Source organism: Eptatretus burgeri, chromosome 6, assembly GCF_056783735.1.
Source record: "Eptatretus burgeri isolate ZD-2024b chromosome 6, Ebu_testis_v1, whole genome shotgun sequence".
Classification (NCBI taxonomy): domain Eukaryota; kingdom Metazoa; phylum Chordata; class Myxini; order Myxiniformes; family Myxinidae; genus Eptatretus; species Eptatretus burgeri.
The window spans coordinates 22,131,946-22,158,368 of record NC_140966.1 but is presented as its reverse complement, the minus strand read 5'-3'; the positions used below and the strand labels follow the sequence as shown (position 1 = coordinate 22,158,368).

The 26,423-nt window shown below is 42.0% G+C and overlaps 2 protein-coding genes across 10 annotated transcripts in view; one reads left to right on the top strand and one right to left on the bottom strand.

Moving 5' to 3' along the window:
* KIAA0930 (KIAA0930 ortholog) overlaps positions 1-5,949 on the top strand; it is a 92,455-nt gene extending 86,506 nt beyond the window's left edge. For 2 of the 3 annotated variants that reach the window (XM_085884272.1, XM_085884269.1), the window contains one exon: positions 1,883-5,949. In XM_085884272.1, coding sequence (XP_085740398.1) covers positions 1,883-2,028 — 146 coding nt within the window. In that variant the 3' untranslated portion in view covers positions 2,029-5,949. The remainder of the gene's footprint in view (positions 1-1,882) is intronic. The other variant, XM_085884270.1, reaches the window with a different exon arrangement.
* Positions 1-26,423, bottom strand: part of LOC147024392 (nuclear pore complex protein Nup50-like) — a 159,042-nt gene that overhangs the window by 47,881 nt on the left and 84,738 nt on the right. For 4 of the 7 annotated variants that reach the window (XM_085884275.1, XM_085884274.1, XM_085884273.1 and 1 more), the window contains one exon: positions 3,675-5,474. The exons of 1 other annotated variant lie outside the window; for it this stretch is intronic. In XM_085884275.1, the coding sequence (XP_085740401.1) occupies positions 5,278-5,474 (197 nt within the window). In that variant the 3' untranslated portion in view covers positions 3,675-5,277. Of the gene's footprint in view, positions 1-3,674; positions 20,921-26,423 lie in introns of those variants that run through there. 2 more of the 7 variants (XM_085884277.1, XR_015059000.1) reach the window with 2 other exon arrangements.

Genomic DNA, 26,423 nt, shown 5'->3' with positions numbered 1-26,423 from the left:
AATACGTTTGGAATGAGAATGGCACTCGATAGAACGCATAACTCCTTCCGCCAAGCTGAACAGTTTACTTTTTGTATCCCACTGATAGGCTGGATCTGGATCTGGATCTGAACCAAAAATAGAATCCGCTTGTTCTTGTTACATAACCAATTCATCCACCTAGTTTTGTCATTCGTCCACAACTTTTTAAAATGTCATGCTATACAGCATATCGTTTTTGGCTCCATCTCTCAATGGTGAAGAATCACTTACAAAATTAAAAGAATTATTGTATCTGGACCAGGATCCTTACCAAAATCTAAGGATTTCATCCTTGTTACACACCCAACCTGTCCCAAATTTTGGCCAAATCAGTCCTCAACTTTTTGAGATATGTTCACAGACAAACAGATAAAGATAGGTGAAAACATAACCTCCTCCCACCTTCAGAGGCAGAGGTAACGATGAGCTTTCCATTCCCATTTGGAGGCCAATGTCTGAGATGCAGCATTCCTCTGTACTAACAGATTGGCAATCTTCATGACACTAACAACTCATTGGCAAGAACACAAACTACTAAAGCTACTGACCAATAGTAATGGGCACTCACAAAGCCACAACTGTTTCCTTAACCACATGGCAATATTTCGGAATGTGCAGAAAGCCCAGCGATGAGATCGATCTTGCATTGCAGCACTATTCAGCCGTGAATGTCTTTATTCCAAATCGAGACTGGACAAATTCCAAATCCACAGATTGTTGTCGTCCAACTTGTCAAAATGAATGGTATTGACAATACATGCAAGGTGTGAGCTACATCTATAGCCATTTGCTTACCAAAGCACAGAAACCGTATGGCTGAGGCCAAATGGATAACTGCTTCGCAAGCTTTTTTGATTGGTTAGCATTTTGGCAATGGTGTGTGTGTGTGTGTGTGTGTGTGTGTGTGTGTGTGTGTGTGTGTGTGTGTGTGTGTGTGTGTGTGTGTGTGTGTGTGTGTGTGTGTGTGTGTGTGTGTGTGTGTGTGTGTGTGTGTGTTTTACGGTTTTGGGGGTAGATTGAGGAATTTCGGAGGAAACATAGGATTTTTGAGAGTTGTTTTATCTGTAGACGTGCAAGAGATATCTCGATGTAAATTAAGTAGGGAAACTGTGAGCTGCTGTGTTAATTTGGTTGGGTCGAAGACTAATTTGGCCCTGTATGTGATTACCCCCGTGACCTTTTCCTACGTTTTTGCATTTATAAAACTGGTGATAAAAAGGCGCCACGTTTGAACAACAGAAACCGAGCCCCCGAGAAGGAAAAGCTCCGCTTCCAAGGGTGACGGTGGGTGAAGTCACGCCCTTCAAGGCTGATGATTGATGGGCGTGATGTCAGAAGCGAGGCAGGCGTGCCGAGCAGGGAACCTTACCTGTAGAGCAGGGAATTACATATACACCAACAGATATTACATACACACTTGGCAGAAGTGCTTGCACAGATTGGTTCATGGTGTCCAGATTGGGTGGTCAATAAACTTTTCACAAATATTCTGCTCTTACCATTTCCCATTTTTGAAACATGAACTACCTTTTCCATACATTTTGCACAGCTTCTGCACATCGTTGAACATTTGAGACTTGCATTAATGTTTTTTCCCCTCATGCAGTTCATTAAATCATAAATTGAATACCATTACAGTGCATTTACAACTCGTTCTGAACATGCTAAGGTCTCACCTATGCACTTTGCTGTTTTTACTTTTTTTAACCACTGGATAGATGCAAGTGTGTAATTCCCTTGTGGCACAATGAAGTTTACATAAAGCATCTATCGTCAAATGTCAGCTGAAGCTTTTCGAAAAAGCAACTTTTTGGTAATCTTGTCCAATTTATGTTTTTTTTTTTTTTTTTTGCAAACAAAGATGAGGCTCGTGGAAGTGAGAAAGCAGCAGCAGGGAAACGCACCAACAGAAGGTTAGCGGGACGTGTGTGGAGGAAGAATGGGGGAGAAGTTAAGAATGAGAGTAAGGGCAGTGAGAGGAAGATGCATGGTGAACAAGTTGGATAACCTCAAATACAGGAAAAGTTGGGCATGAGGATGGATGGAGGGTAAAGATCATGAAGTTGGTTGGGGGATGACCTAGGGCAGTTGTTACCAGCCCGACTCAAGCACTGGAAGGAAGAATGCGACGGAACAGACTGAGGAAGTTGGTTTTTACAGATGAGAAAAGAGGAAGAAAGTGAGCAGAGATTTCCAGTTTCACCAGAAGTAGGTTATCGGACTGTTATTTAAGCAATAGAGGGTGGGGTGGGGGAATAGAGCATGGAAAGGGTAGATTGTGCAAGACTAAAGGAAAGGAGGCAGTGGATGGGTGGCTATTCACTGATTTTTTTTTTTTTTCAATGCAGGAATAACAGGCACAGAGATTCTGCTTCATCTTGGGAGATCCCAATGATGTTGAGGTTGTTGGTCTCCACCACATTGAGATGTTTAAGGTGTGAGGTAGGGGTGATAGAGCAACACTGCAGATGAAGGCCTTGTAAGTTGATTGAAGTGAAGATTTGTAAAATAAAGACTTTGCTTGATGGAGGATGCCATCTGCAGCTGGCTATGGAGGCTAGCTTGGATATGTAGTTTACCCAAGAAATGATAGATGGTGAGGACCAGAGGGTTAAGGGACTTCTGGTAATTAAGAAAGTAGATGAGTTCACCGGACAGTCTTTTCAGAGACCGAAATTTGTCCTGGGGGAGAGACGTTCCAAGTTATGGACCAGCTCCTGATTCTATAAAGATCTGCAAAAAGGAAGTGACTCGGTGAAAAGATGAGGATTTTTTTCTTCTTCAGAGAATTAGAAATATCACATGATGAACAGGTAGGCCTAGGGCAAAGATCCAGCTTTGGGGCATTTAAACCTCGAGCAGGAGAGGACAATGAAATCCCATTGAGAGCCACCTGCTGAGTGGAGGAAGTTAGCAAACCATGAGAGGAAGTGGCTTTTGATGCTGATGGTACAGTTTAAAGAGCAAAGTGGGATGGATGCCAGGCTCCTTTGGTCAAGATTATCAGTGATGGCCCTTATCTCTTCTGGGATTGAAGGCATTCATCCATTGTTGGGAGAGCAGAAGCAATGTCAAAGTTGGCGTGATCGTGGCTGAATCCAGAAGATTTGAGATCGGACTGTTGGTGAAAAGGATTTGACGTCTACTGCAATGATGGATTCCATGACTACGCATATAATTAAAAGTAATTGCATGTAGGCCTGTGGTCAACTTTGTGCTATGCAGTGCACTTTGTTCTTCTTGGGTTCTATTGCCCGATTAACTTTGATTCATTAATTCCATATTGAGCCTGGCCTACTGGTTGCATCAATGCTGAGAGTGCAGCTCTGCTGCTGATGCAGTGCACCCTGTCGGTCAAAGCAAAAAATTGGAATTTGGCTTGGGTGTTGCTGCCAATAGCTTGCCAACTCTTTGTGAACAAGTTGGATCTTTAATCTCCATCAACTAATGCTGGCAGACAGGACGCCCAGCTTAATGTCCACCCGAAGAATGGCACACACCTGCGAGCCACCAGCATGAGTTTATAGCTGGACTGAGATTTGAACCCAGGCTAGATGGTTGAGTGGGGTATACATACCTCCACCTCATCTTGCCAGCCAAACTTTATGATGTCATTTCAAGTTGACGCTTTTAAAATGGAAAAACAACAAAAAGCAAATGCTCAAAGTTTAATCACTGTCCTGGACTCAACAGGCAACAATTTCACTTCTCAACCAATCTTTCAAGAAGTGGACTATTTTTTTTCCACAATTTTGATGGGTCTATATACTAAATGTAAAATTAACACTTCTGCAAAATATCTTCACCTCTTAAAAATATCATTTTCAATTATAATTTGCACCATTCCACCATGAGTGTTTGTTTTCTGGATTTATGATTAAGTACATTGCTTTTGGTTGTCAATCCAGCTGTATGTTAATTCCATTTACTTTTGTCCACTTTTTCCTTTTGATATGCTACCACAATCGTATCTCCAACCAACAAGTCTAAGTATCTCACCAACCTATTGTGATATTGTCTTGCAGACATCTTGGAAGCCCGACACAAAGCAATCCTCATGGCTCACTGAATGGTGGTAGAGACTAAATGGATGCTTCGTAGTTTGTAACGTTGGAAATTAGCCAAAGTGCCTACATTTTTCTACATGTTTGAATCGTTAAAAAGCTGGAGAAACTGCATTCTGTAAGTAATGCAGAGAGCAACTTTCTTTAACCCAAAACAGCTTCTGTGCTCATCGTTCACAATGGTGATTAACCAATGTTGAGATTTGGAAATGACGATTGCAACTTCCACGACTGGGTTTATGACAACCCTCAGATCAAAATGCTTTTCAAAGAACCATGTGGTATAGTACAGCAATTATTGTATAATTTAGATTAGTTGCAGAAGTGTACATTTAGCAATACTGAGATAACATTTGCTGTGCTGTGCTGTGTACTTCAAATTTTGCATGAATAGAGCTTTAGATAGGCCTGAGTTTTCTTCACTTTAAAAGGTCAGTAAAAGGTTTTGATTAGCCTTTGGCTAAGTGATGTGATTGGAAAATCAATTTGATATTTTCTTTGAAACAGGGGAAAAAGGTGAAAAAGGTCATCCTTAAACTTAAATGCTTTTACAAATTGCACTTTTTGAATAAAAAAAAAAAAGAAAAGAAAAGGCACTGCACAATACTTGTTAGAGTTCACAAATGCAGTTTCAGCTTATTCCTGGAATGGTAAATGAAATTATGATAAAGGGGCAAAGTTGATCTGTGCAACTGCCATGGAGCTGGTTCGATCACCCATTTCCCTTCAAATGTAGGGGGTATAACTCCCATCTCTTTCCAATTTGTAATGTTATTAATCCCCCATTAATCTAACTCTTACTTGTGGGTTACCATTTCCTTTACAGTGTTAAACTGTAGACCCTGTGTTCCTTGCCTTTTCACCTCTTCCACAAGGCTCAGTGTTATTAAAATTGGTTTTATTCTAACAAAAAACAAATTTTACAAAATTAATCTTTCAAATCTTGCTACTTAAAAGAAAACAAATTAAAATTCAACGTCAAAAGCAGCAACAGCACTGCCACAACAAACATTATGCGTGGTTGGTTGGAAATTTGAATTTAACCATCAGTTTTAAGAAAAAAAAAAATTTGTTAATGGGGTCAGTCAGGTAACAGCAACCAAGCTATGGCCAAAGCAACAACAAACAATAAACCTTGCCCAAAGCAATTAAACTTTAACAACATTTTACAATAAGTTAAAATTTAACTTGTTTAAATGTCCTTTTTCTCCGTGATAAGTCGATGGAGCTCATCGGCTTCTTCTGCCGTTTTGACTCGGATCAGCATGGACACTGATGCACCTTTCTCATCAATAGGTGGGTTTGGAACACAGACTATCAGAACGTTGTTCTTGCCCGTACGTGAACACGGCAAGGAGTTCTGCAGTATGATGTTTAACAGCACATTTCCTGCACACCAACCACAGAATGCAGCAGTTTCAAATAAAGTAAAAAACAATTTACTTGTGAACTGGGATAAGTCTGTGTTCTGCAACACCATAAATCAATAGTCAAACAGCATACATCAGTTGGCATCGTTGTAATGGAAATATATTTATCAAGTGTGTTGCAAATCTGTTTGCACAAAAAAAAAAATACAGTTCATATAACACCTTACCCCAGTCTTGAAAAAGGATATTGGAAGGTCTTTTAAAAACACTATTTGCGTTTCTGAGCACAACGTATATTTCCGATGCACCACCATTTTGTCTGAATCTCGATTCGCCATCGCTGAATGAGTGGAAAATTTGATTTGTCGAGATGGCGTAATATTTTGTTCAAGTACTGCCAAGCTGAAGGTTTTTGTAAGCGCAAACAAGGTGATTTGTATTCCAGTGTTCAAGTATATAAATCAATTGAAATAAAATAAAGGTTTTAAAAGCGAGAGTTTTATACATTTTTTTAAAAGAAGTTTACTGTTGTTGATGTGGCATATTTTACACGTTACATTAGTTCTTCGTACCTGCTTGTGTCCTTTATGAATTTCTTAGTTTCCTGTCTGGAATGGTTTTCAATTTTTGACTGGCAGACAGACAAAAAAAAAAAAAAACTTGCCTTACTCTGCATATGTGGACAACTACAATTTTGCCAAATTCAAAGGAGTGCAAAACTGCAGGTTCATCTTTGAAACAAAACTTAATTGAAATGAAGCAGTTCCTTGATCATCTCAACTAGGGGTTCTCCAATCCAGGGTGACGACCTGAACTTTGAGGAAAAAAAAAAAGCCCCTCAAAATCCCAGTTTTTCATCGGGGGAGAGAGGTTACACGTCAAAAGTGTTTTCTCTGAATTCTATCATAGGTACCGGTACTATTTGGGTCACGAGGAAAAATATTTCATTTTTGGTCATGGACCAAAAAAGTTTGGAACCACAGAACTTGAGCAACATCTGTCGACAGACAGACGAATGTAGGCTTGACCCCACTTTACATTTTGTGTGTGGGGTAAAAGTAAGTGAGCAAACTGCTTGATTTAAGGAAAACTTTTCTGCTTCGCTCAAGTATCATTAGATTAGCACAATATGACAATAACGGTACTTGAAATGGATCAACATATAGGTCAAGTTATATACTGTGGATGTGTGTGCATGAACAAGACAATTCCTGGCACAACTTGTTTCTACTTGCTTCACAACTATTTTAAGCTTTATGGAATCTACTTTTGGGCTACAAACTTGCTGATCAATCCATAGATAGGTGATAATGTGGATGAGAGAACATGCCTACACCAACACAAATTAGCAAGTCTGGATATATCAAATACCCACACAGATCAGTTTGGATATTTTGGTTCAATAAGCTCACATTACTTGGATAATCATTAAAGGACAACTCAATTCTTCCAGCTTAACATAAGGTAAATTGTAAAATCATACTCCATCATGGAATGGTTAAAGTTGTGAAATTCTAATTTTCAACTCAAATTCCAAATTGCATGAATGATGGAACGCTCATCTCTGAAGACTCTACAGACAAGATAGAGCATCGATTTTCTTTTTTTAAAGCTCACCTGGAACGTAGTTCCGGGGAGCTTATGGGATGGCGCGTCCATCCGTCCACAAATACTTGCAATTTCTTCTCTGAAACTATACTTTCGATGAAACATTACCACAATCTTCATCACCCTTTGTTCATGGCATTAAAAAAAAATTAAATTCAGGCCCAATGGAGGTTACCCCCCCAAAACTAGGTATTTGCTTTCTTCTCAGAAGCTACACGTGCAATATCCAATTAAAATTATCCATTAACCCTCACTCATGTGATGTACTAAAGTTTGTTCATACATTTTATTTTAAATAATCAGGGTTAAGGGGAATTTTGGGGGGTGGGTGGGGTTTGCTTCCCAAAATAGGTATTTGCTGCAACATTTTGCCAATTCCATCCCACATTGACTTCTTCCTCGGTGTCATTATTTTACCAGGTGAGCACCCAAGGGTGTAGCCTCTATTTATTTTATATCTACCAGCAAATTCCATCTGTTGCTTCACTGACTGGAAAACTATGGGGGGGGGGGGAGAATGAATGAAGGGGTAGGGTGGGGGAAGGGAAGGCAGACGTGCGGTGGAGCATTAATTACAATTCAATAAAATGATTCTGCATGGAATACCACTTGGCCGCGTCCGGAGACGAGCTGTCCAGAGACGGACACAGCAAGAGATCGGGGAATTAGCAGAGAGAATATGTTATGCTTTATGAACAACACACACATTAGTATAGATTTTTTTTAAAAATCACGAGCAACCAAGGTCTGGAGCTGATGTCTTTTCTCTGATGTTGAATTCCAGATTAAATATCTGTTAACGTTGATAAAATCTATTACCTCCACTACCGAAGATGAAGGAGGTTGTTTTTACGACTTTATGTGTTTGTTACTTGCAAATCAAAGATTTTTCAAGTGTATCAATGGTCAGTCGATTTTGTTATTGTTTATTGCCTACAGGTCATTGAATTCAACTAGCCAATTATTTGAGGTCAAGAGACCAAAAGGTCAATATAGGCCCAAGGTCAACAACTAAGGTGGTATTTTTAAAATCCTCAATTTTCATCCGATTCACTTGAAATTTGAAGAGTAGTTGCATATTTGGTCAATGAATTTAACCACCAATTTTTGAGGTCAAATTTGTTTTATGGATTTTGTAAGTATAGTGCTCTGCACGACGTCTTGTTTGTTTGTGTGCAGGGCATCTCAAAGTTGTAGATGGATCCGGATGAAAGTTTGGACAGGTTCGGTGGGTGACGAGGTCAAACTAATTAGATTTTGGTGAAGATCTGGATCCGGACATGAATTTTTAAAGCGATTCTTCACCATTGAGAGATAGGGCCAAAAACGATATACTGTATAGCATATTTCAAAAATGTAATGGGTCCGATATGTTCTCGTGGATCAGGCATCACATGGCGGAGGTTTGCACTCTACCGAGTGCCCTTCTAGTTTGACATTTAAATTGGCTTGGGAAAATAGACCAAGCAGAATGAAGACTACTGAACTTGTAAGAAAGATATCACAGCAGTTCAATTACTATTAAAGGTAAAAAACAGTCTTCATAAGCTCTTCTAACAACAATATTTTCAAAAAAGAAAACATCACAACAAGACAATATATAATGTAGAGACTTGCCAGGGTACAGATTACAGAAGACTTGAATATGCAATCCATTGCAGATCTGCATGGAGTTTCACACACTGACAGGCATCACTGGAGCCTCTTCTGTCCCTTCAGGAGCACGTGAGGCTATAAGGTTATCAAAACAAATAAAGACATAAAATGGCATAGCCCCAGTGTTTGTAATTTTTCTGTACGGAGTTAAAGGGCAAACCCATATTTATGCACAACTAAAATGGCCACCAGTCTACAAGTTTGCCATCTTTGATCAGGTCGCAAAATAAACTGAAGTGCACGTGTATGGCATCATGTGTTGTGCTTGTGCCAAGTCTGAACAAAATCGGACCATGCATATCTGAGAAATGGTTAGGGACACATTTAAATAATAAAATGCCGACCTCAAAAAATATGACGTGCATATGTCAGCCATCATTCTTTATCTGGGTGCCAAGTTTGAACATCGGTAAATGCATGTCCGAGAAATGATTGAGGACGTGTTCAACATGGGGGGGGGGGTTGTTTTGTTTTTTTACAACTAAATTGGCCCCCCCGGTCAGCTCTCTTTGATCGCAACTCTGAAGGTTCTCAGTATGTTGAAACTGATCAGTGGGACTTTGAAGAAACTTGGAGACAAAATTGGTGATGAACTGCATTCCAGAGAATTGTGGAACCATACTTAGAGCCTTACGCGAGCGATTCAGATGAAGATGGCAAAAGTGTTGGTGAAGGTGAAAACTGGTCACATGTTCACTATAGATTGGTAGGTTATGTTTTTCCATTCCATTGATAGTTTATAAGGGAGGGATTTGGTACCCATTGATAAATCGATTATATTACTCGAGCAGAAATACCCGTCATCACCCGACAGTCAACAGGGCCCAGGCACACTCGGACAAAATGGATGACAAATGCTTTGTCCACCATCACAGGCTGTCCAGGTGTCTTGTATGTTGTGGGATCATCCCCATTCATACTTTCCCCAGACACCATTTGTGTCCATGCTGTGCTCCACCATTGTGTCTGAGGTGTCTGTCCCACCACGGTGGAGGAGGGAGTGGTGTGGTGGTGGTGGAGGGAGTGTGTGGGGTGGTAGTTGTTATTGATGGGGGATTGGTGATGGGGAGGGCAGTGAAGGGAGGGAGGGGGGACCCTGAAAGTTTAAGCATCCGAGGTCAAATCCTCGAGGAGTAGATGATAATACATACATACCTTCTCTCCACTATAAACAGATAGTGGTTCATTTGATTTGCAGAAATGTGTTGATAATTAATAGATTCTTTTAAGGTGCTCTTGTGGTAAGGTCCAGGCAATGGCAACAGGTGTTTGATTCACTGCTCAAATTGCCCATGTACATCTGATGGCAGCAGGGTAGAGATGGTGTTCGTTTGGAGTGATGGCTGTTTCTTCTGCCCAATCGTGGTTATGGCATCCTTTCAATCGTGGTAGATGCCCACAAGATCTAGCAATCTGTTTCACAACAGCACTCTGGAAAATGTTCGAGCATAAAAGCGAACATTCTGTGGTCCTGATCCACACTCGGGTGTTTCTGACAAACCTTGTCCAATTTCTGTAAAACTGTCTTTCGGCCATTTGGTGTAGCATGAAACCATCTCAGTTTGTATTACGATACAAGCACCAAGGCATCGACTTGGCATACTTGTGGAAATCGATAATTATTTGCTATTTGAGTTAGATAGTTATGTGATGTAACCCTGATACAGTATGGATACGGCATCAGGGCCAATTTGAAGATTTCTACTTTTAATCGCAAAATTACCAACTTTATAATTCAGACATCGATTTTGTAGGTTATCAAGGGATATATTAGCGTCGAGGTAGTCTGAGTGTTTGGTTTTCCCCTTTAAGGGAATGGTTTAAGGGGTAAGGGGAAAAGTTATGAGTCCCTCGACCGGTTTTACCGGAGGGACCAAAAGGTTTACTCTGTCTGTCCCACCTGTGGTTCTTCACTTTCCACACACCCTCAAGGAATCGCAAGTCATCAAGATGCAGAAAGGTCATTCAGCCAACTGTGCCTGCACCACAAACACCAGACAAATTTAGATAAAACAGAAAAGTGCAAAAAAAAGTTTTTTGAATTTTCTGTATTTTTTTTTTTCGTTCCAGGGGGAGTGGGGAGGCACCTTCCGGGGGGTGCCTGTAATGTCCTATCCCTAAGAGAGGATGATTACCTGTCTGTTATCATCTGAGCTCAAGCGTTTGAACATTGGTAATGCAGCACTCTCTGAGGTTTGGAGACCGGATAGTGGCGAGATCATGGCTGGTGGTTTCACCTACTATTTGGTCTGCTCGCTCTGATGGTTACCATGCCCAAGGAGTTGCTGTGGCTGTGTCCAATAAGCTGACTCCAATGATAATCGAGGTAACACCGGTCAACGAGCGTATTATGAGACTAAGGATTCGTCACTCCTTAGATGTCATTCCCCTGGTCTCTGTATGTGCTCCGACTGAGGTGAGTGATCTCACCGTGAAGGATGCATTCACTGTCACGCTCGAGTCTGGTTGATCAGTTTCCCAAGCGAGATACACTTCCAGTCTTGGGGGAATGTCAATGCAGACTGGAACTGTGAACCAGAATAGCACAAAGTTTGTTGACTTTGCAAGAAGTCATGGTTCATGGTTTCAGCGCTCACAAGCTCATCGCTGGACTTTGTATTCCAATGCTGGCAGTGTGGCAAAGGAGACTGACCATGTCCTCGTTAATGGTCGCTGGAGGATGATCCAGAACTGCAGGGTCTACCGGAATGCTCAATTTCTGAATACTGACCACCGTCTTGTTGTAGCAACTCTTAAGTTGCACCTTAAATCCAGGAAAATGGTACCATCCAGGCCTTGGCTGGATGTTGGCAAGCTCAAGGATGAGAGGGTAGCTGAGGAGTTTGTGAATGGGATGAGTGTAAATTTGGGGGGGTCTGGGTGCTTTGGGGGATCCTGAAGAGTTGTGGAGTGCCTTCAAGAACACCATCCTTGATGTTGCCGGTAGATGTCTTGGAACTCACCGGAGGGCGAAGAAGAATTTTGTCTCTCAAGGGACACTGGATCCTATTGCCCAGAGTTGCAGGGACAGGCTGAATGGCAGAGCTGAGCTGTTCCGGGAGCTGAGGTGTAAAACTGTATGTGTCAAAGGGTGGACAAGGAGGCCTATGTGCGAGGAATCTGAGGGGGTAGAGCTTCACCTGCAGTTAAGTGATTCTCGTCCTGCTTTCAGGGGAATTCGCGCATTGCGTTCATCTAAGCCCATCCCTCGGTGTACTGCAGTGAGAGCAGAGGGTGGAGGGCTCTTGACAGAGGAGTCCGAAGTGAAGGCCCGCTGGGCCGGTTACTATGAGCGTTTCTACCAGGCTGATTCACCAGCTGTCAAGTTGGACATCAGGGGTGTTACAATCCCTGTTACTGAGCCTCCAATCAACTGTGGTCCACCTTTGTTTGTGGAAACGCAGGCTGCGGTGAACCGGTTGAAATGGGGTAAAGTTCCAGGGATCTGTGGCATCCATGCTGAACTTCAAGGCTAGTGGAAATGCTGCACTCATGTCACTGCATGCAGTTCTGTGCTCTGCCTGGAACACAGGCATCATCCCAACTGACTGGAAGAGGGGACTTGTCCCTTTCTGGAAAGGGAAGGGTGATCGCCAAGACTGCAACAACTACCGGAGGGGTGACTGCTCTCGGTGCCAGGCAAGGTCTTTTCTCGGATAATTCTTGATTGGGTTCGCCATCATCTGTTTAAGCACCAGTGTCCAGAGCAATCAGGCTTTACACCAAAGAGGTCAACGATTGACCATATCCTTGCTCTTCGGGTCCTCACCGAACGCAGACCAGAGTTTTGACAGGGGCTGCTTGCAGTCCTTGTTGATATCTGTAAAGCGGTTGATTCAGTGAATTGGGATGCCTTCTGGAGGATTCTTGGTCTTTGTGGGGTGCCACCAAAACTGATCGATCTGATGTCTGAACTATACTCTGGTACCAAGAGTGCTGTGAGATGTGGTGGTACCATCTCTGACTTTTTTCCAGTTGTTACTGGAGTTTGTCAGGGGTGTGTGCTGGCCCCCACACTTTTCAGCACTTGCATGGACTTGATTCTGGGGAGGATATCTGAGAGATCAAGCTGCAGTGCATCGTTTGGGAAGTCAACATCTCTGACTTTGAGTTCGCAGATGATGCAGTCATCTTTGCGGAAACTCCAGATATCGTTTTGGGGGCTCTCGAGGTGCTGAATGAGGAGTCTGAGCCGCTGGGATTATGGGTTTCCTGGGTCAAAACGAAGATCCAGGCTTTCAATGACATATTGGATGCTGCTATCCGGTCTGGACCTGTTTGTGATGAGGATGTTGAGGTCACGGAGAGATTAACTTACCTTGATAGTGATATTCATGTCTCTGCTGGCTGTGAGCCAGAGGTCAAAAGACGTCTGTGTCGGGCCTGGGGAGTCCTGGATTCACTGAATCATGGGGTGTGGTGCTGTCGGTACCCGTGCAGGAGGACGAAAGTCCGAGTCTTTAGGTCCTTGGTGCTTCCAGTCTTGCTCTATGGATGTGAGACTTGGACTCTGAGCAGGGATCTGAGATGGAAACTTAATTCCTTTGGTACCAGGTCTCTTCGGAGAATCCTTGGCTATCGCTGGTCGGACTTTGTGTCCAACGAGCGGTTGCTGAGAGACTCAAATGAGATTTGTTGTCTGCATAGTCTGTGAGCATCAGCTGCGGCTGTATGGACTTGTGGCTCATTTTCCTGACGCTAATCCTGCTCACTAGATTCTCTCAGCGAGGGAGCCTCGTGAGTGGAGGAGGCCAATGGGCCGACCACGTGCCTTGTTGTTGCAGCAGGTTGATCAACATCTCAAGGAGATGGGGATGGGCCAGGCATCCACCTTGGGGATGGCCAGACGGAGGCCCCTGGTGTACCGGCGGAAAGTGGACGCAGCAGCGTGCTGCTCTGGCGCATGCACCCACACCTGACCTGGAGTGAGTGAAGGCAGTTCTTGGGTCAAAGACACACAAACCACATACCACCCCTTGAGACCCCCCTCTTTCCCCCACAGACAACACCACGCAATTACCCATCAATGCTCAAGCTACCGAAAAGCCCTGCCAACATCCCTTTACCCGTCTATCTCCATAAGTTCCAGGTACCGATCTAATTTCAATTTAAACTTATCTGCTGTTTCTGCTGCCACCACCTTTCCAGGGAGACCATTCCATGCATTAACTACTCACTGAGTAAAAGTCCCCAATCTCACCACTGTCTTAACTCCTCTTCTTTAATCTCAGGCTATGGCCCCTGGTCTTTTCACTGTCTCCTCTGCTGAATAATTCATCTGCACTTATTTTATCTAAACATCTCTATCATATCTCCTCGTAACTGCATCCTTTCTTGTGTACAAAGCCCTGTCTTCTTCAGCCGCTCCTCATAGCTAAGTCTAGCTAGGCCCGGAATCAATCGAGTTGCCAAAAACCTCAAACCCTATTTGTTTTACCTTTTGCTGTCTGGCACTGTGCTGCCTGCTTACCTCCCATATCTATTACCACCCCCAGATCGTTCTCCTGTGTGACAGGCTCCAACATTACCCTTTGCATCATGTAATCTCTATATTTTCATTGTTCTTTCCCATCCCCAACACCTTACACTTGCTCAGGTTAAATTCCATCTGCCAATCTTTTGCCCAATCCATACAAGTATCAATACTTTCCTGTATCTGATCACCACCCCCTCTGCTATCCACCTCACCTCCAAGCTTTGTGTCATCTGCAAATTTGGAAAGCTTACTCTTTACCCCACTATCCAAATCATTGAGGTAAATAATGAATAGTAATGATCCAAGTACTGATCTCTGAGGTACCCCGCTACTTACATCCTCCCAGCAAGACATCCTGCCACTCACATCCACTTTGCTTCCTTTCACCAAGCCCATTTGCAATCCAATTGGCTCCCTGATCAGCCACTCCACAAGCCTTCACTTTGGCTAACAACCTCCTATGTGGTCCCTTATCAAATGCCTTCTTCACGTCTAGATATAGTATGTCCACTGCCTTTCCCTCATCCACCCAATCAGACACGGCCTCATAGAACTCTAAAATATTTGTTAAACAGGAACTACCTTTGGTAAACCCATGCTGACTACTTTTAATTAGTTTGTACTTATTTAAATTGTTCCTCATCTGGCCCTTAATTAATGTCTCCAACACCTTCCCCACAACTGAAGTCAAACTAACAGGTCCATTGTTTCCCAATTCTTCTCTGGATACTTTCTTAAAAAATGGTGTTACATTTGCTAATCTCCAATACTCTGGGTACCTGTCCTGACCCCAGGGAGCGATTGAAAATATTCGTTAACGTCTCGCTTACCTGCTCAGCCACCTCCATCAATACTCTCGGTTGGAGACTATCTTTTAAGATTTCCTGGCTGTTCCTTTACTTCCTCCACTCCAACCTGGATCTTCTATAAAAGCCCTTTCTCACCTCCTTGATACATACGCTCAGCTATTGGCAATTCTCATGACTATTGTTGTGTAAATTTTGAAACAAAATAACTTTAATAAGCCTGCCATCTCACTTTCATCACCAACCACTCTCCCGCTGCTCTTCCTCAATGGGCACACACTTGTCCGAACCTGTTCTTTACGCCTTTTTGCTGAAAAAAAAAGCCTTGCGATTATGCTTAATATTCTTAACCATGTCCTCCTCATACTTTTTTGGCTTGCCAAGTTATTTTATTAACTTGCCTGTTTACTCTGATAGTAATATAAATCCAACTCCAGTCCTATTATTTCATACCTAATAAATGCCTTCTGATTCTCCTAAATAGCATTCCTTATCTCACGACTCAACCACCCTGACCTCTTTCTGTTCCTTGTTTTACACTTCATTGGAATGTACTTGATCTGCACTCTACTCATCTGCTCCTTGAAGGTTTCCCATTTCTCTGATACTTATTGTCCTATTGCCGGCTTCACCCAATCTCCATTACCCAACTCTCTCCTCATACCCTTAAGGTTTGCCTTCCTGAAATCTAAAGCTATACTTTACTATCCTGGACTCCAACCCTCAACAGAATCCTTGCACACATGATGTTATCATTACTTGATCCTAAATGCTCCCGGACCTCCACCTTCTTGGGATTGTTACTTCAAAGGAGGCCTGACACTGCACTTCCCCTTGGTGGGGTTATCTACAAACTGGGTTAAAAAGCAATCCTCGACTAAAACTAAAAAATCCTCATCTGCTCTTCCCTTTCCCTGTTCCTGGACCCAATCTATCCCTGGTAAGTTAAAATCCTCCATAATCAATACTCTTCCCTTACCACATGCCCTTTTGAATTCTTCATGGACTCCTCCTTCCTCCTCTTCCTTCACACCCAAAGCCCTGTGAAGCGTCCCACCAGTATCTTACTGTTTTCACAATCTCTAATCTCGACCCATAGAGAATCATCCTCCACATAAATTCCCTCCTTAATATCACCCCTTTCTCTTGATGCAATGTTGTCGTTTACCCATATTGCTACTCTTCCTCCTATTCTCTCCTTCCTCTCACACCAATACACCTTGTAGCCTTCTAATCCTGTCCTCCAGTTACTCTCCTCCTTAAACCATGTCTCACTGCAACTACATCGTACTCCTCACTCTCAACTTTGGCCTTAAGCTCTTCCAACTTATTATTTAAACTCCTGGCAATGGTATAAAATGTGTAACTTTTCCCTTCCTGAAATTGTTTTCTTGCCAAGCCTTACTCATCATGATTACATAATCAGTTCCTTCCTCAATACCTTCCCCATCCTCCACTGACCTAAAAGAGCCTGAATTTCTTCCTCAATTCCCACTGCAAACCTTGCTTCCCCTTTCTATTCAGCACATGGCCATCATTCTGGAAACACTCCCTTGGTCCCTGAAATGATTCCGACTGCTTCTAAAATGTAAAACCTTCCTCATTACACCATACTTCCAGCCATTGGTTGACGTACTCTGCTCATAATTTCTATGTCGTTTTCTAATCTTGTGAGGATCCCAGAAAACATTCCCTTACAACCCTATGCTGTCATCCTGTGTCTATTTCAAAACTTCCGAGTAAACTTTCCCGAAATAATTTGCTCCTTGGTGTACTACAACAAACTTCTTCCTACCATTACCCAATACGATGTCATTTAAACCTTCCTTCAATGTCCTGAACTCCTGCTCCTTCAAAACTGCACAGAACTCTCTCTACGATCCTTCCTGCAGAATAAGTCGACATCTTAAATAGTCTCGTCACTTACAAAAACTGTCTCCCAGACTTTATTCCAACTCATCTCCATTGCTGCATCCCCACCACTCCCTGCACCCGCTGCACGCGCATTCCACAACCGTAACCAACTATTTACAAATTTCTCACATTCTACTTGCTGCAGAGATTGGCATTGGTACTTATGGATTTGGTCTTGATTTTCTTGTCCATGCGTGTCCGCAACCATATCGGACATGTATGGAGCAATTTTATTTGTACTTGGCACAAAGATAACACATGATGGTATCCATAAGCACATCGTTTTTTCACGATGCAATCAAAGACGGCTGACTGGTGGCCATTTTAGTTGTAAAAAATAACCTCCCCCCCCCAAAAAAAACCTTGTCAAACACGTCCTCAACCACTTTACGGACATGCATGGTCCGATTTTGTTCAAATGTGGCGCAAGCACAGTACATGATGACATACACGTGCCCCTTACTTTATTTTATGATCTGATCAAAGACGGTCGACTGGCCGCCATTTTAGTTGTATATAAATACGAGCTAGCTCATTAACTGTACAGCAAAATTATTAAAACAATGGGGGCTCTGACATTTATGCCTTACTCGTTTTCTTTTTTGTCCTCTACCTACGTCCTCCCTCACAATAAAAGAAAACCACTAAACTGTTATGGAGGAAATAGGTTGTAATAAATCCTTTAACGAGAACCGGTTTTGTGGTAAGAGAGAACAGGGGGCTCTGCAACACGGTAATCAATTCGGCACATAGACTCGTATGCAGGAAATTGAAAAGCGGTGTGCTACGTCAATGCCAAGCTGTCCTTTAGCATTGCTCGGCCAAATTTGGGGCAGCGGGTTTTTAAGCCACCGACCAGCACGCAAATTATGGGCAGACGGCGACCTCTTGCTCCCTTCCTGCCTGGTGATTCGTGGGTGCTTAGAATCCAGCGGACTGCAACAATGTACAGCAAGTCACTCATTTACAGTTTATTTGTGTCATTTTGATAGAACGTCATCAACACGTGGGACAATAGTCGATTTCAGTAGCGGAAGTCCAATGTCGTTGAAAATTTAAAAATATTTTTAAGGACCGTCTCACCCTACTCTTTGGTGATAATGCAGAAGGGGACACCAAGTTAAAACTCTGTGTACAATAAAACCCCAAGGGTCCTGAAAGGCTTCACCAAGAATAATCTCATCGTTTAGTGGTCAAACAAGAACGCTTGAGTAACGTCATCGTTTCAAGAACGGATTTCATTTTCTTCTTCTTCGCCTACAAAGAGGTGTTTGAACACAGCAAAACCTCGATGACAAGTCATTTTTGCTCATCCTGCAGAATGGCCCTGGCCATCCTGTGAACAATGAAGACATGGCTGACAACTTGAGGGTCGTGTTTTTTTCCCAACAAACAGTGCAGCCAATGGACCAGGGCATTGCATCCTTTTTTAAGCCACCACACAGTTCCACCAGCAACCTTCTCCAAAACACCAAAGCAAAGCCACGCAATGTTCACGGCATAATATCTGCAATGTACTACAAGGCAGCTGCTAGCGGATGGTGAGGACAAGCCATCTTTTTCTTTGTTCATATGCAGCACAAGGCTGTAGGGTAGCATCATCGGCTGAGGGCACGGATGTGCTGCTGATGCAATACCCTCTGCTGGTTAGGGCAGGAATTTGGCCACAATGCTGGCGATAGCTAGGTTACTGTTCGCGAAGGACACCGTGACATCTCTAATGCCCAACAGTGAATGCCGGAAGACGGGACGCCCGTTTTAACATCCATCCGAGGAACGGCACCTACATTGATGGATCACCCTGCCTGGACAGTTTGATTATAGCCGAGTTTGGATTCGAGCCCAGGCTAGACAGCTTCGAGGCAATTGTGTGTACCTCGAGGCCATCCTATCAGCCCAGGACAAGCTATCAATTCGAGTTTTGAAGGGGCTACAATAGAAAGTAGGTCCTGTCATTCCTCCACTCTCAACCCACCGTTATATTGTCTATTTGCATACATACATTATTTAATTTGTGTTCTGCATCGATTTGTTTAATTTTGTCTCAATGTGCTTCAGTGAAGGTTAAGTTGAGGTGAGCAACATTTTTCCCTGACAATGTGCACAACACTGTATATGAGGAAAATGGTATCCAAATAACGTCATTTGGTACAAAGTCACAGTTTTTAGGAACGCATCCACAACTTGCTATATTAGGATAAAACAAATCCTGTCAATCTGGTTTTCCAGGTTCTCATACTTTAACCATTCAATTGTTCTCCAACACTGACATCATGGAGTTTAACTTACCAAAGCAAAGCCAAGAAATGAAAATGCTATTGCTGTGTCAGTATCTAATATTGTTTTTGATTATCCAACCGCTTGTATTAGTCACGTTCATCTATGAGTAATGGCCTGCATCTGTCAAATACCAAGAGTACATTAACAAATTAATGGTAAGCTTATGAGACACCAACTTCTGGATCGTCCTGACCTCTTGTTTGAGATTTCAGGCCTCCAAACATTGATGCTAGATAGTATATTCACAGTTATGACGGGAATCAAATCCAAACTGACAGTCATACGTCAGACTTTGAAAAGAGGAAGCAATGATGGATTCTGACACTGCTTGTAATGAGAATTCAGATTACTGGCTTGCAATTGAAAGGATCCATTTTTGTAACCTTGCTTTGAATGTGAGAGGTTAGACTTGCTGGTTAATGAAAGGTGTCAAAAGGAACAGCAGAAGAGGATTTGAAAACATGGGCACTCATGCAATCTGGGCCCATCACCATCGAGTCTCGGCTGGACAGAACTTTCTCCACCTTATCGAGTGTGAAAGACAGTCAACAAGGCAGTGGGTAAGAGGGGAGGTAAGTTGAAGACTGAGCAGAGATGGGTCTGGCACATGATTTGGACACAAACACCAAGTTGAGACATTTTGTCTCATCTTGAAAAGTGTCAATTCAGGGACAGAAGATGACTGGTTGAAATGTTTGGCATTCAGATGAGTGAGATTTGTTTGTTTTTTTTTGGCATCTAAAAGACACTTGTTCTGAGCTTTGGAATGACATAAGTTTGCCCTCAGTAAGGTTACCCTTTGAGACAGCAAGCTGCTTCACTCCAACAGCCTCGTTACAGGATTGTGTAATGGGGCTGAGAGGATGGATGGGAGAGCTGCAGATGTGATTGGATAAACTGGTGCGTGAGAGTAGACTTTTGTGAAAGTATATCAGCTAGATTGAAAAGTAGATGCTGGGAAGATTGACGTCTCTGCCACTTGGCCTTTGTAAACAACCAGATTCTGTGGCACGAGTCAAAAAAGTCAGAGATACCTACTTTGACAATGAAAGGGTTAGGGGCAGAGAAATACCAGGAGAGCATGGATGGAATTGGTCATCTGGTCCAAGAGGGATGATGAACTAATTGCCAAAATGCGCATTAAATTTACAGGTTAGGTCAAGCTCATCCATACACAGAAGGCCTCAACTATATTGCCATGATCTTGTACCCAGCTGACTGGTACAGTGGCAGACAAAGTCAGATGAATAGATGGTAATGTGTTCTATTTTTGCAGAAATTCAAGTAATATATGGAACCATCATTGGGTGGAGAGCTTGGAGGGGTTGATGCAGAAAATGGACAGCAAGGAATGTACTTGACAGAAAACAGTGGGCACAACTTCAATTTATAATGAGATACAAGTGGGCCAAATTTATCTGACTGGCAGAACCAACCTTTATAAATGGAGCAGCAGATCTCATGTTCCCCACAGGCTCAAATTGGAACCAGGATTGAAGGCAACAGAATTGAGACCGAGCATACTTTGACAAGATAATTGAGCTCTTTTCCAACATTCTTCGACAATGACAGCTTGGTGTCACAATTTCATGATAAAACGTCACCTGATGGTCTATGATGCACAGTGTACAGCAACAGTGTCATGCTCCCAGACACCAGCAAGGATGATGACAATTGCAGAGGTATTCCTCGTCTTGGCACTTTTGGAGACAAAGGTTGCTGATTCTATGAGCAAAAGAGAATGTGCAAGCCGATCTGGCATCAAGTTTCACAAAGGAAAAGGTTTTCAGCTGCTTTTTTGGCACTGCCGTTTTTCCAAACGAATGCCAGTTCTGCATAATGACCCAATACAAAGTAAAAATTTAAATATGCATTGGACAAGCAAAAGGAACAATCGGAAAAGCTGGGTAGCCCCCCAAAAAAACAAGCCTGTAATGCGAGAAACTCAACAGGTCTGTAATGGCTCACACATACACACCGTAAATTACATCAACCTACACAGGCCTGTAAGGAAGTGCAAATGCTCAGCTCTGAACACCTTACAATGGAATACTTCATGGTGCAACAAAGAGTTGTCTTAAAATGCGATGCCAAGTTAATGTCAATGCGACCAATTCGTATGACTACGGATAAACCAGCAAGCTTACAATTATTCCAACGCACACCTCAATGCAATGTAACCTGAAAGCATCATGCTGCCAAACAAAGTGCAATTGAAAGATACACTCAAAAAGTGACGTGTACAGTGGCTCATTTAAAATGTACCAAACACTTTACTCTAACTTAAAAAATAAAAAAATAAAAATTCTGTCATCCAAACAAGAAAGTCAGTAAAGAAGACAAAGGATGGTAGTTCGGCAGGGGTCTTTTACTCAAGCGTATATAACGCATAGAATAATCACCTTAGAAAGGTTGTTGCAGCAGAAAGAGTATTTTGGGTCCACACACTCTCATGTGCAGCCTTGAGGCTGTTGGTTGCATCATTGGTTAGGGATGCGGCTTTGGTGCTGATGCAGTGCCCCAACTAACAGCACACTGGTACTCATTTCACCGACCTCAGACGGATGTCAGGCTGAGTCAACCCCACCTGGTGTTAATTCAGTGGCAAACAGGGCTCAAACTCAGGACCCAAGGATCCCAAGCCAGCCACCCAAAACATGAAGCCGACGTCAGGCTTCGGAGTACTGCACATCAGTTTCAAATATAACTAGAACTGCCACTTTATAACTGCTGGCAGTGATGACCGGGTACCCAGTCCGCGTCCGCCTTTGATCAACGTGAGACTTAAATCATAGTCGCAATTTTCGCATTGAAAGGATAAGCGTTGCCAGAGAAAACATTATTTAATAGTGATACAAACACAGGCCTGCTTCGAGAGGGAGCGGAACAGACAAGTTACGAACCGGGCAGCACAAAGCATTCAATTTCGTTATTACTGGCTTCCAGATTCAAATAATTAAATAATTCTGGCTGCCAAACCACACGACCGATCAGGTTGAAATTTTAAACTTTTGTTTCACATGTAGCCTAAATTATAAATATGAAGTTTAGCATATATAGAAGTAGTGGTTCCAGAGTAAACATGAATTAATATTTATCCTTCAATCTAAGATGGCGGCCAAACCATGTGACTTGTGACCTCATAATTTTTACCATGTATGCAGATATCATGGAGGATGACAGACGCAAATTTTCGCTTCGATAGGTTAAGCAGTTCCAGAGAAAACATTATTTAATATTTTTCTTAAATTCAACATGGCTGCCAAACCATGTGACCTATCAATTAGAAATTAACAAACTTGTATTCCCTACTCATGTGCAATAGGGGTGTGAAGTTTCCCCTTGATCAGATCAGGTGTTCTGGAGAAGAAGATGTTTGAAGGTTTTAAGGTAAATTCAAGATGGCCGCCAAACCATGTGACCAATCAAGAACAAATTAACAAACTTGAGAAAGGACCTCATGGGGAATATATGTGTGAAGTTTCGGCTTAATCTGTCTTGCCTTTCTGGAGAAGAAGATTTTTAAAATTTATTCATTTTCAATCCAAGATGGCTGACGAACCATGTGACCTATGACATCAGAAATTTATATTCTGCTTCCAACTGGGTATTGGAACACGTTTGTAAAGTTTCGTGTTAATCGGTAAAGGTGCGTTTTTCTATCCAAGATGGCCGCCAAACCATGTGACGTGTGATGTCATAATTTTTACCATGCGTGCATACACGATGGTAGATGATAATTACAAATTTTCGATTCGTTTGGTTCAGCGGTTCCAGAGAAAACATTATTTAATATTTTTCTTAAATCCAAGATGGCGGCCAAACCATGTGACTTATCAATTCGAAATTAACAAACTTATATCGCCTACGTGTCCCGAATATAGTTCTGAAATCTCCCCTTCATCCGACCAGCGCTTCTGGAGAAGAAGATGTTTGAAGGTTTTAGGGTTTTTTCAAGATGGCCGCCGAACCATGTGACCGATCAAGAACAAATTAACAAACTTGAGAAAGGACCTCATGGGGAATATATGTGTGAAGTTTCGTCTTCATCTGTCTTGCCCTTCTGGAGAAGAAGATTTTTAAAATTTATTCATTTTCAATCCGAGATGGCTGCCGAACCTTGTGACCTATGATATCATAAATTTAAATTCTGCTTTCCATCGTCGACCCGAACAAGTGTGTGAAGTTTCGTGTAAATCGGATAAAGTCTATTTTTCTATCCAAGATGGCCGCCAAACCATGTGACTTCTGAGGTAAAAAATTTTTTTACCATGTATGCAGACTTGAGGGAGGAAGGCACTTGCAAATTTTCGCTTTGATGGCTTATGAAATACCAGAGAAAACATTATTTAATATTTTTCTTAAATCCAACATGGCGGCCAAACCATGTGACCTATCACTTTGAAATTAACAAACTTGCATCGCATACATGTCACGAATATAGTTCTGAAATCTCGCCTTCATTGGACCAGCGCTTCTGGAGGAGAAGATGTTTGAAGGTTTTAAGGTTTTTTCAAGATGGCCGCCAAACCATGTGACGTATCAACAACAAATTAACAAACTTGAAAGAGGACCTCAGGGGGAATGTGCCTGTAAAGTTTCGCCTCAATCTGCACAGCCGTTCTGGAGAAGAAGATTTTTAAAAAAAACACAAAAAAACAAGATGGCGGCCGAATTACGTCACCGATGACGTCAAAATATTTTTTTTCTACGATGAATTTTTGTGTAGATGATGCTCAAGAAATTTCAAATTTTTGCCATGTGGCGTTCTACTTGAGGAATTTTTACTGGGATACCTCTTCACTGATGACGTCACGAAAAATCACACATATTCCCGAGAGGGAGCTTGTTCAAATGTATCAAGCGAAATTTTTTTACACTAGAAGGTTTCCGAGATACAGAGGTCCAAAGTTGATCTGTTTTTTCAAGATGGCGCCCGTATCACGTGACCTATGACGTCATAATTATCAATTATGTATGCTATCAAAAAAGATACATATCTGGTGAAAATTTTGTGTCGATTGGTCTTACCATTTCTGAGAAAATGGCATTTAAAGCGAAAAAAACTGGAAATTTTGCAAATTTACGGCGGAAGAAAAATAATAATAACTAGAACTGCCACTTTATAACTGCTGGCAGTGATGACCGGGTACCCAGTCCGTCCGCCTTTGACACAACTGACACAACGTGAGACTTAAATCATAGTCGCAAAGTTTCGCATTTATCGGATAAGCGGTGCCAGAGAAAACATTATTTAATGGTGATACAAACACAGGCCTGCTTCGAGACGGCGCGGAACAGACGAGTTACGAACCGGGCAGCACAAAGCGTTCAATTTCCTTATTACTGGCGACCAGATTCAAATAATTAAATAATTCTGGCTGCCAAACCACACGGCCGATCAGGTTGAAATTTTAAACTTTTGTTTCCCATGTCGCCTAAATTATAAATATGAAGTTTCGCATATATAGAAGTAGTGGTTCCAGAGTAAACATGAATTAATATTTATCCTTCAATCTAAGATGGCGGCCAAACCATGTGACTTGTGACCTCATAATTTTTACCATGTATGCAGATATCATGGAGGATGACAGACGCAAATTTTCGCTTCGATAGGTTAAGCAGTTCCAGAGAAAACATTATTTAATATTTTTCTTAAATTCAACATGGCTGCCAAACCATGTGACCTATCAATTAGAAATTAACAAACTTGTATTCCCTACTCATGTGCAATAGGGGTGTGAAGTTTCCCCTTGATCAGATCAGGTGTTCTGGAGAAGAAGATGTTTGAAGGTTTTAAGGTAAATTCAAGATGGCCGCCAAACCATGTGACCAATCAAGAACAAATTAACAAACTTGAGAAAGGACCTCATGGGGAATAGATGTGTGAAGTTTCGGCTTAATCTGTCTTGCCTTTCTGGAGAAGAAGATTTTTAAAATTTATTCATTTTCAATCCAAGATGGCTGACGAACCATGTGACCTATGACATCAGAAATTTATATTCTGCTTCCAACTGGGTATTGGAACACGTTTGTAAAGTTTCGTGTTAATCGGTAAAGGTGCGTTTTTCTATCCAAGATGGCCGCCAAACCATGTGACGTGTGACGTCATAATTTTCACCATGCCTGCATACTGCCGGCTAGATGATAATTTCAAATTTTGGATTCGTTTGGTTAAGCGGTTCCAGAGAAAACATTATTTAATATTTTTCTTAAATCCAAGATGGCGGCCAAACCATGTGACTTATCAATTCGAAATTAACAAACTTATATCGGCTTCCTATCCCGAATATAGTTCTGAAATCTCGCCTTCATTGGGCCAACGCTTCTGGAGAAGAAGATGTTTGAAGGTTTTCGGGTTTTTTCAAGATGGCCGCCAAACCATGTGACCGATCAAGAACAAATTAACAAACTTGAGAAAGGACCTCATGGGGAATATATGTGTGAAGTTTCGTCTTAATCTATATTGCCCTTCTGGAGAAGAAGATTTTTAAAATTTATTCATTTTCAATCCAAGATGGCTGCCGAACCTTGTGACCAATGATATCATAAATTTAAATTCTGCTTTCCCTCGTGGAACCGAACAAATGTGTGAAGTTTCGTGTAAATCGGATAAGGTCTATTTTTCTATCCAAGATGGCCGCCAAACCATGTGACTTCTGAGGTAAAATTTTTTTATCGTGTATGCAGACTTGAGGGAGGAAGGTACTTGCAAATTTTCGCTTCGATGGCTTATGAAATACCAGAGAAAACATTATTTAATATTTTTCTTAAATCCAAGATGGCGGCCAAACCATGTGACCTATCACTTTGAAATTAACAAACTTGCATCGCATACATGTCACGAATATAGTTCTGAAATCTCGCCTTCATTGGACCAGCGCTTCTGGAGAAGAAGATGTTTGAAGGTTTTAAGGTTTTTTCAAGATGGCCGCCAAACCATGTGACGTATCAACAACAAATTAACAAACTTGAAAGAGGACCTCAGGGGGAATGTGCCTGTAAAGTTTCGCCTCAATCTGCACAGCCGTTCTGGAGAAGAAGATTTTTTAAAAAAAACACTAAAAAACAAGATGGCGGCCGAATTACGTCATCGATGACGTCAAAAAAAACATTTTTGACGATGAATTTTGGTGTAGATGACGCTCAGAATTTTTCAGATTTTTCCTATATGGCGTTCTACTTGACGAATTTTCACCGGTATATCGCTTCACCTATGACGTCACGA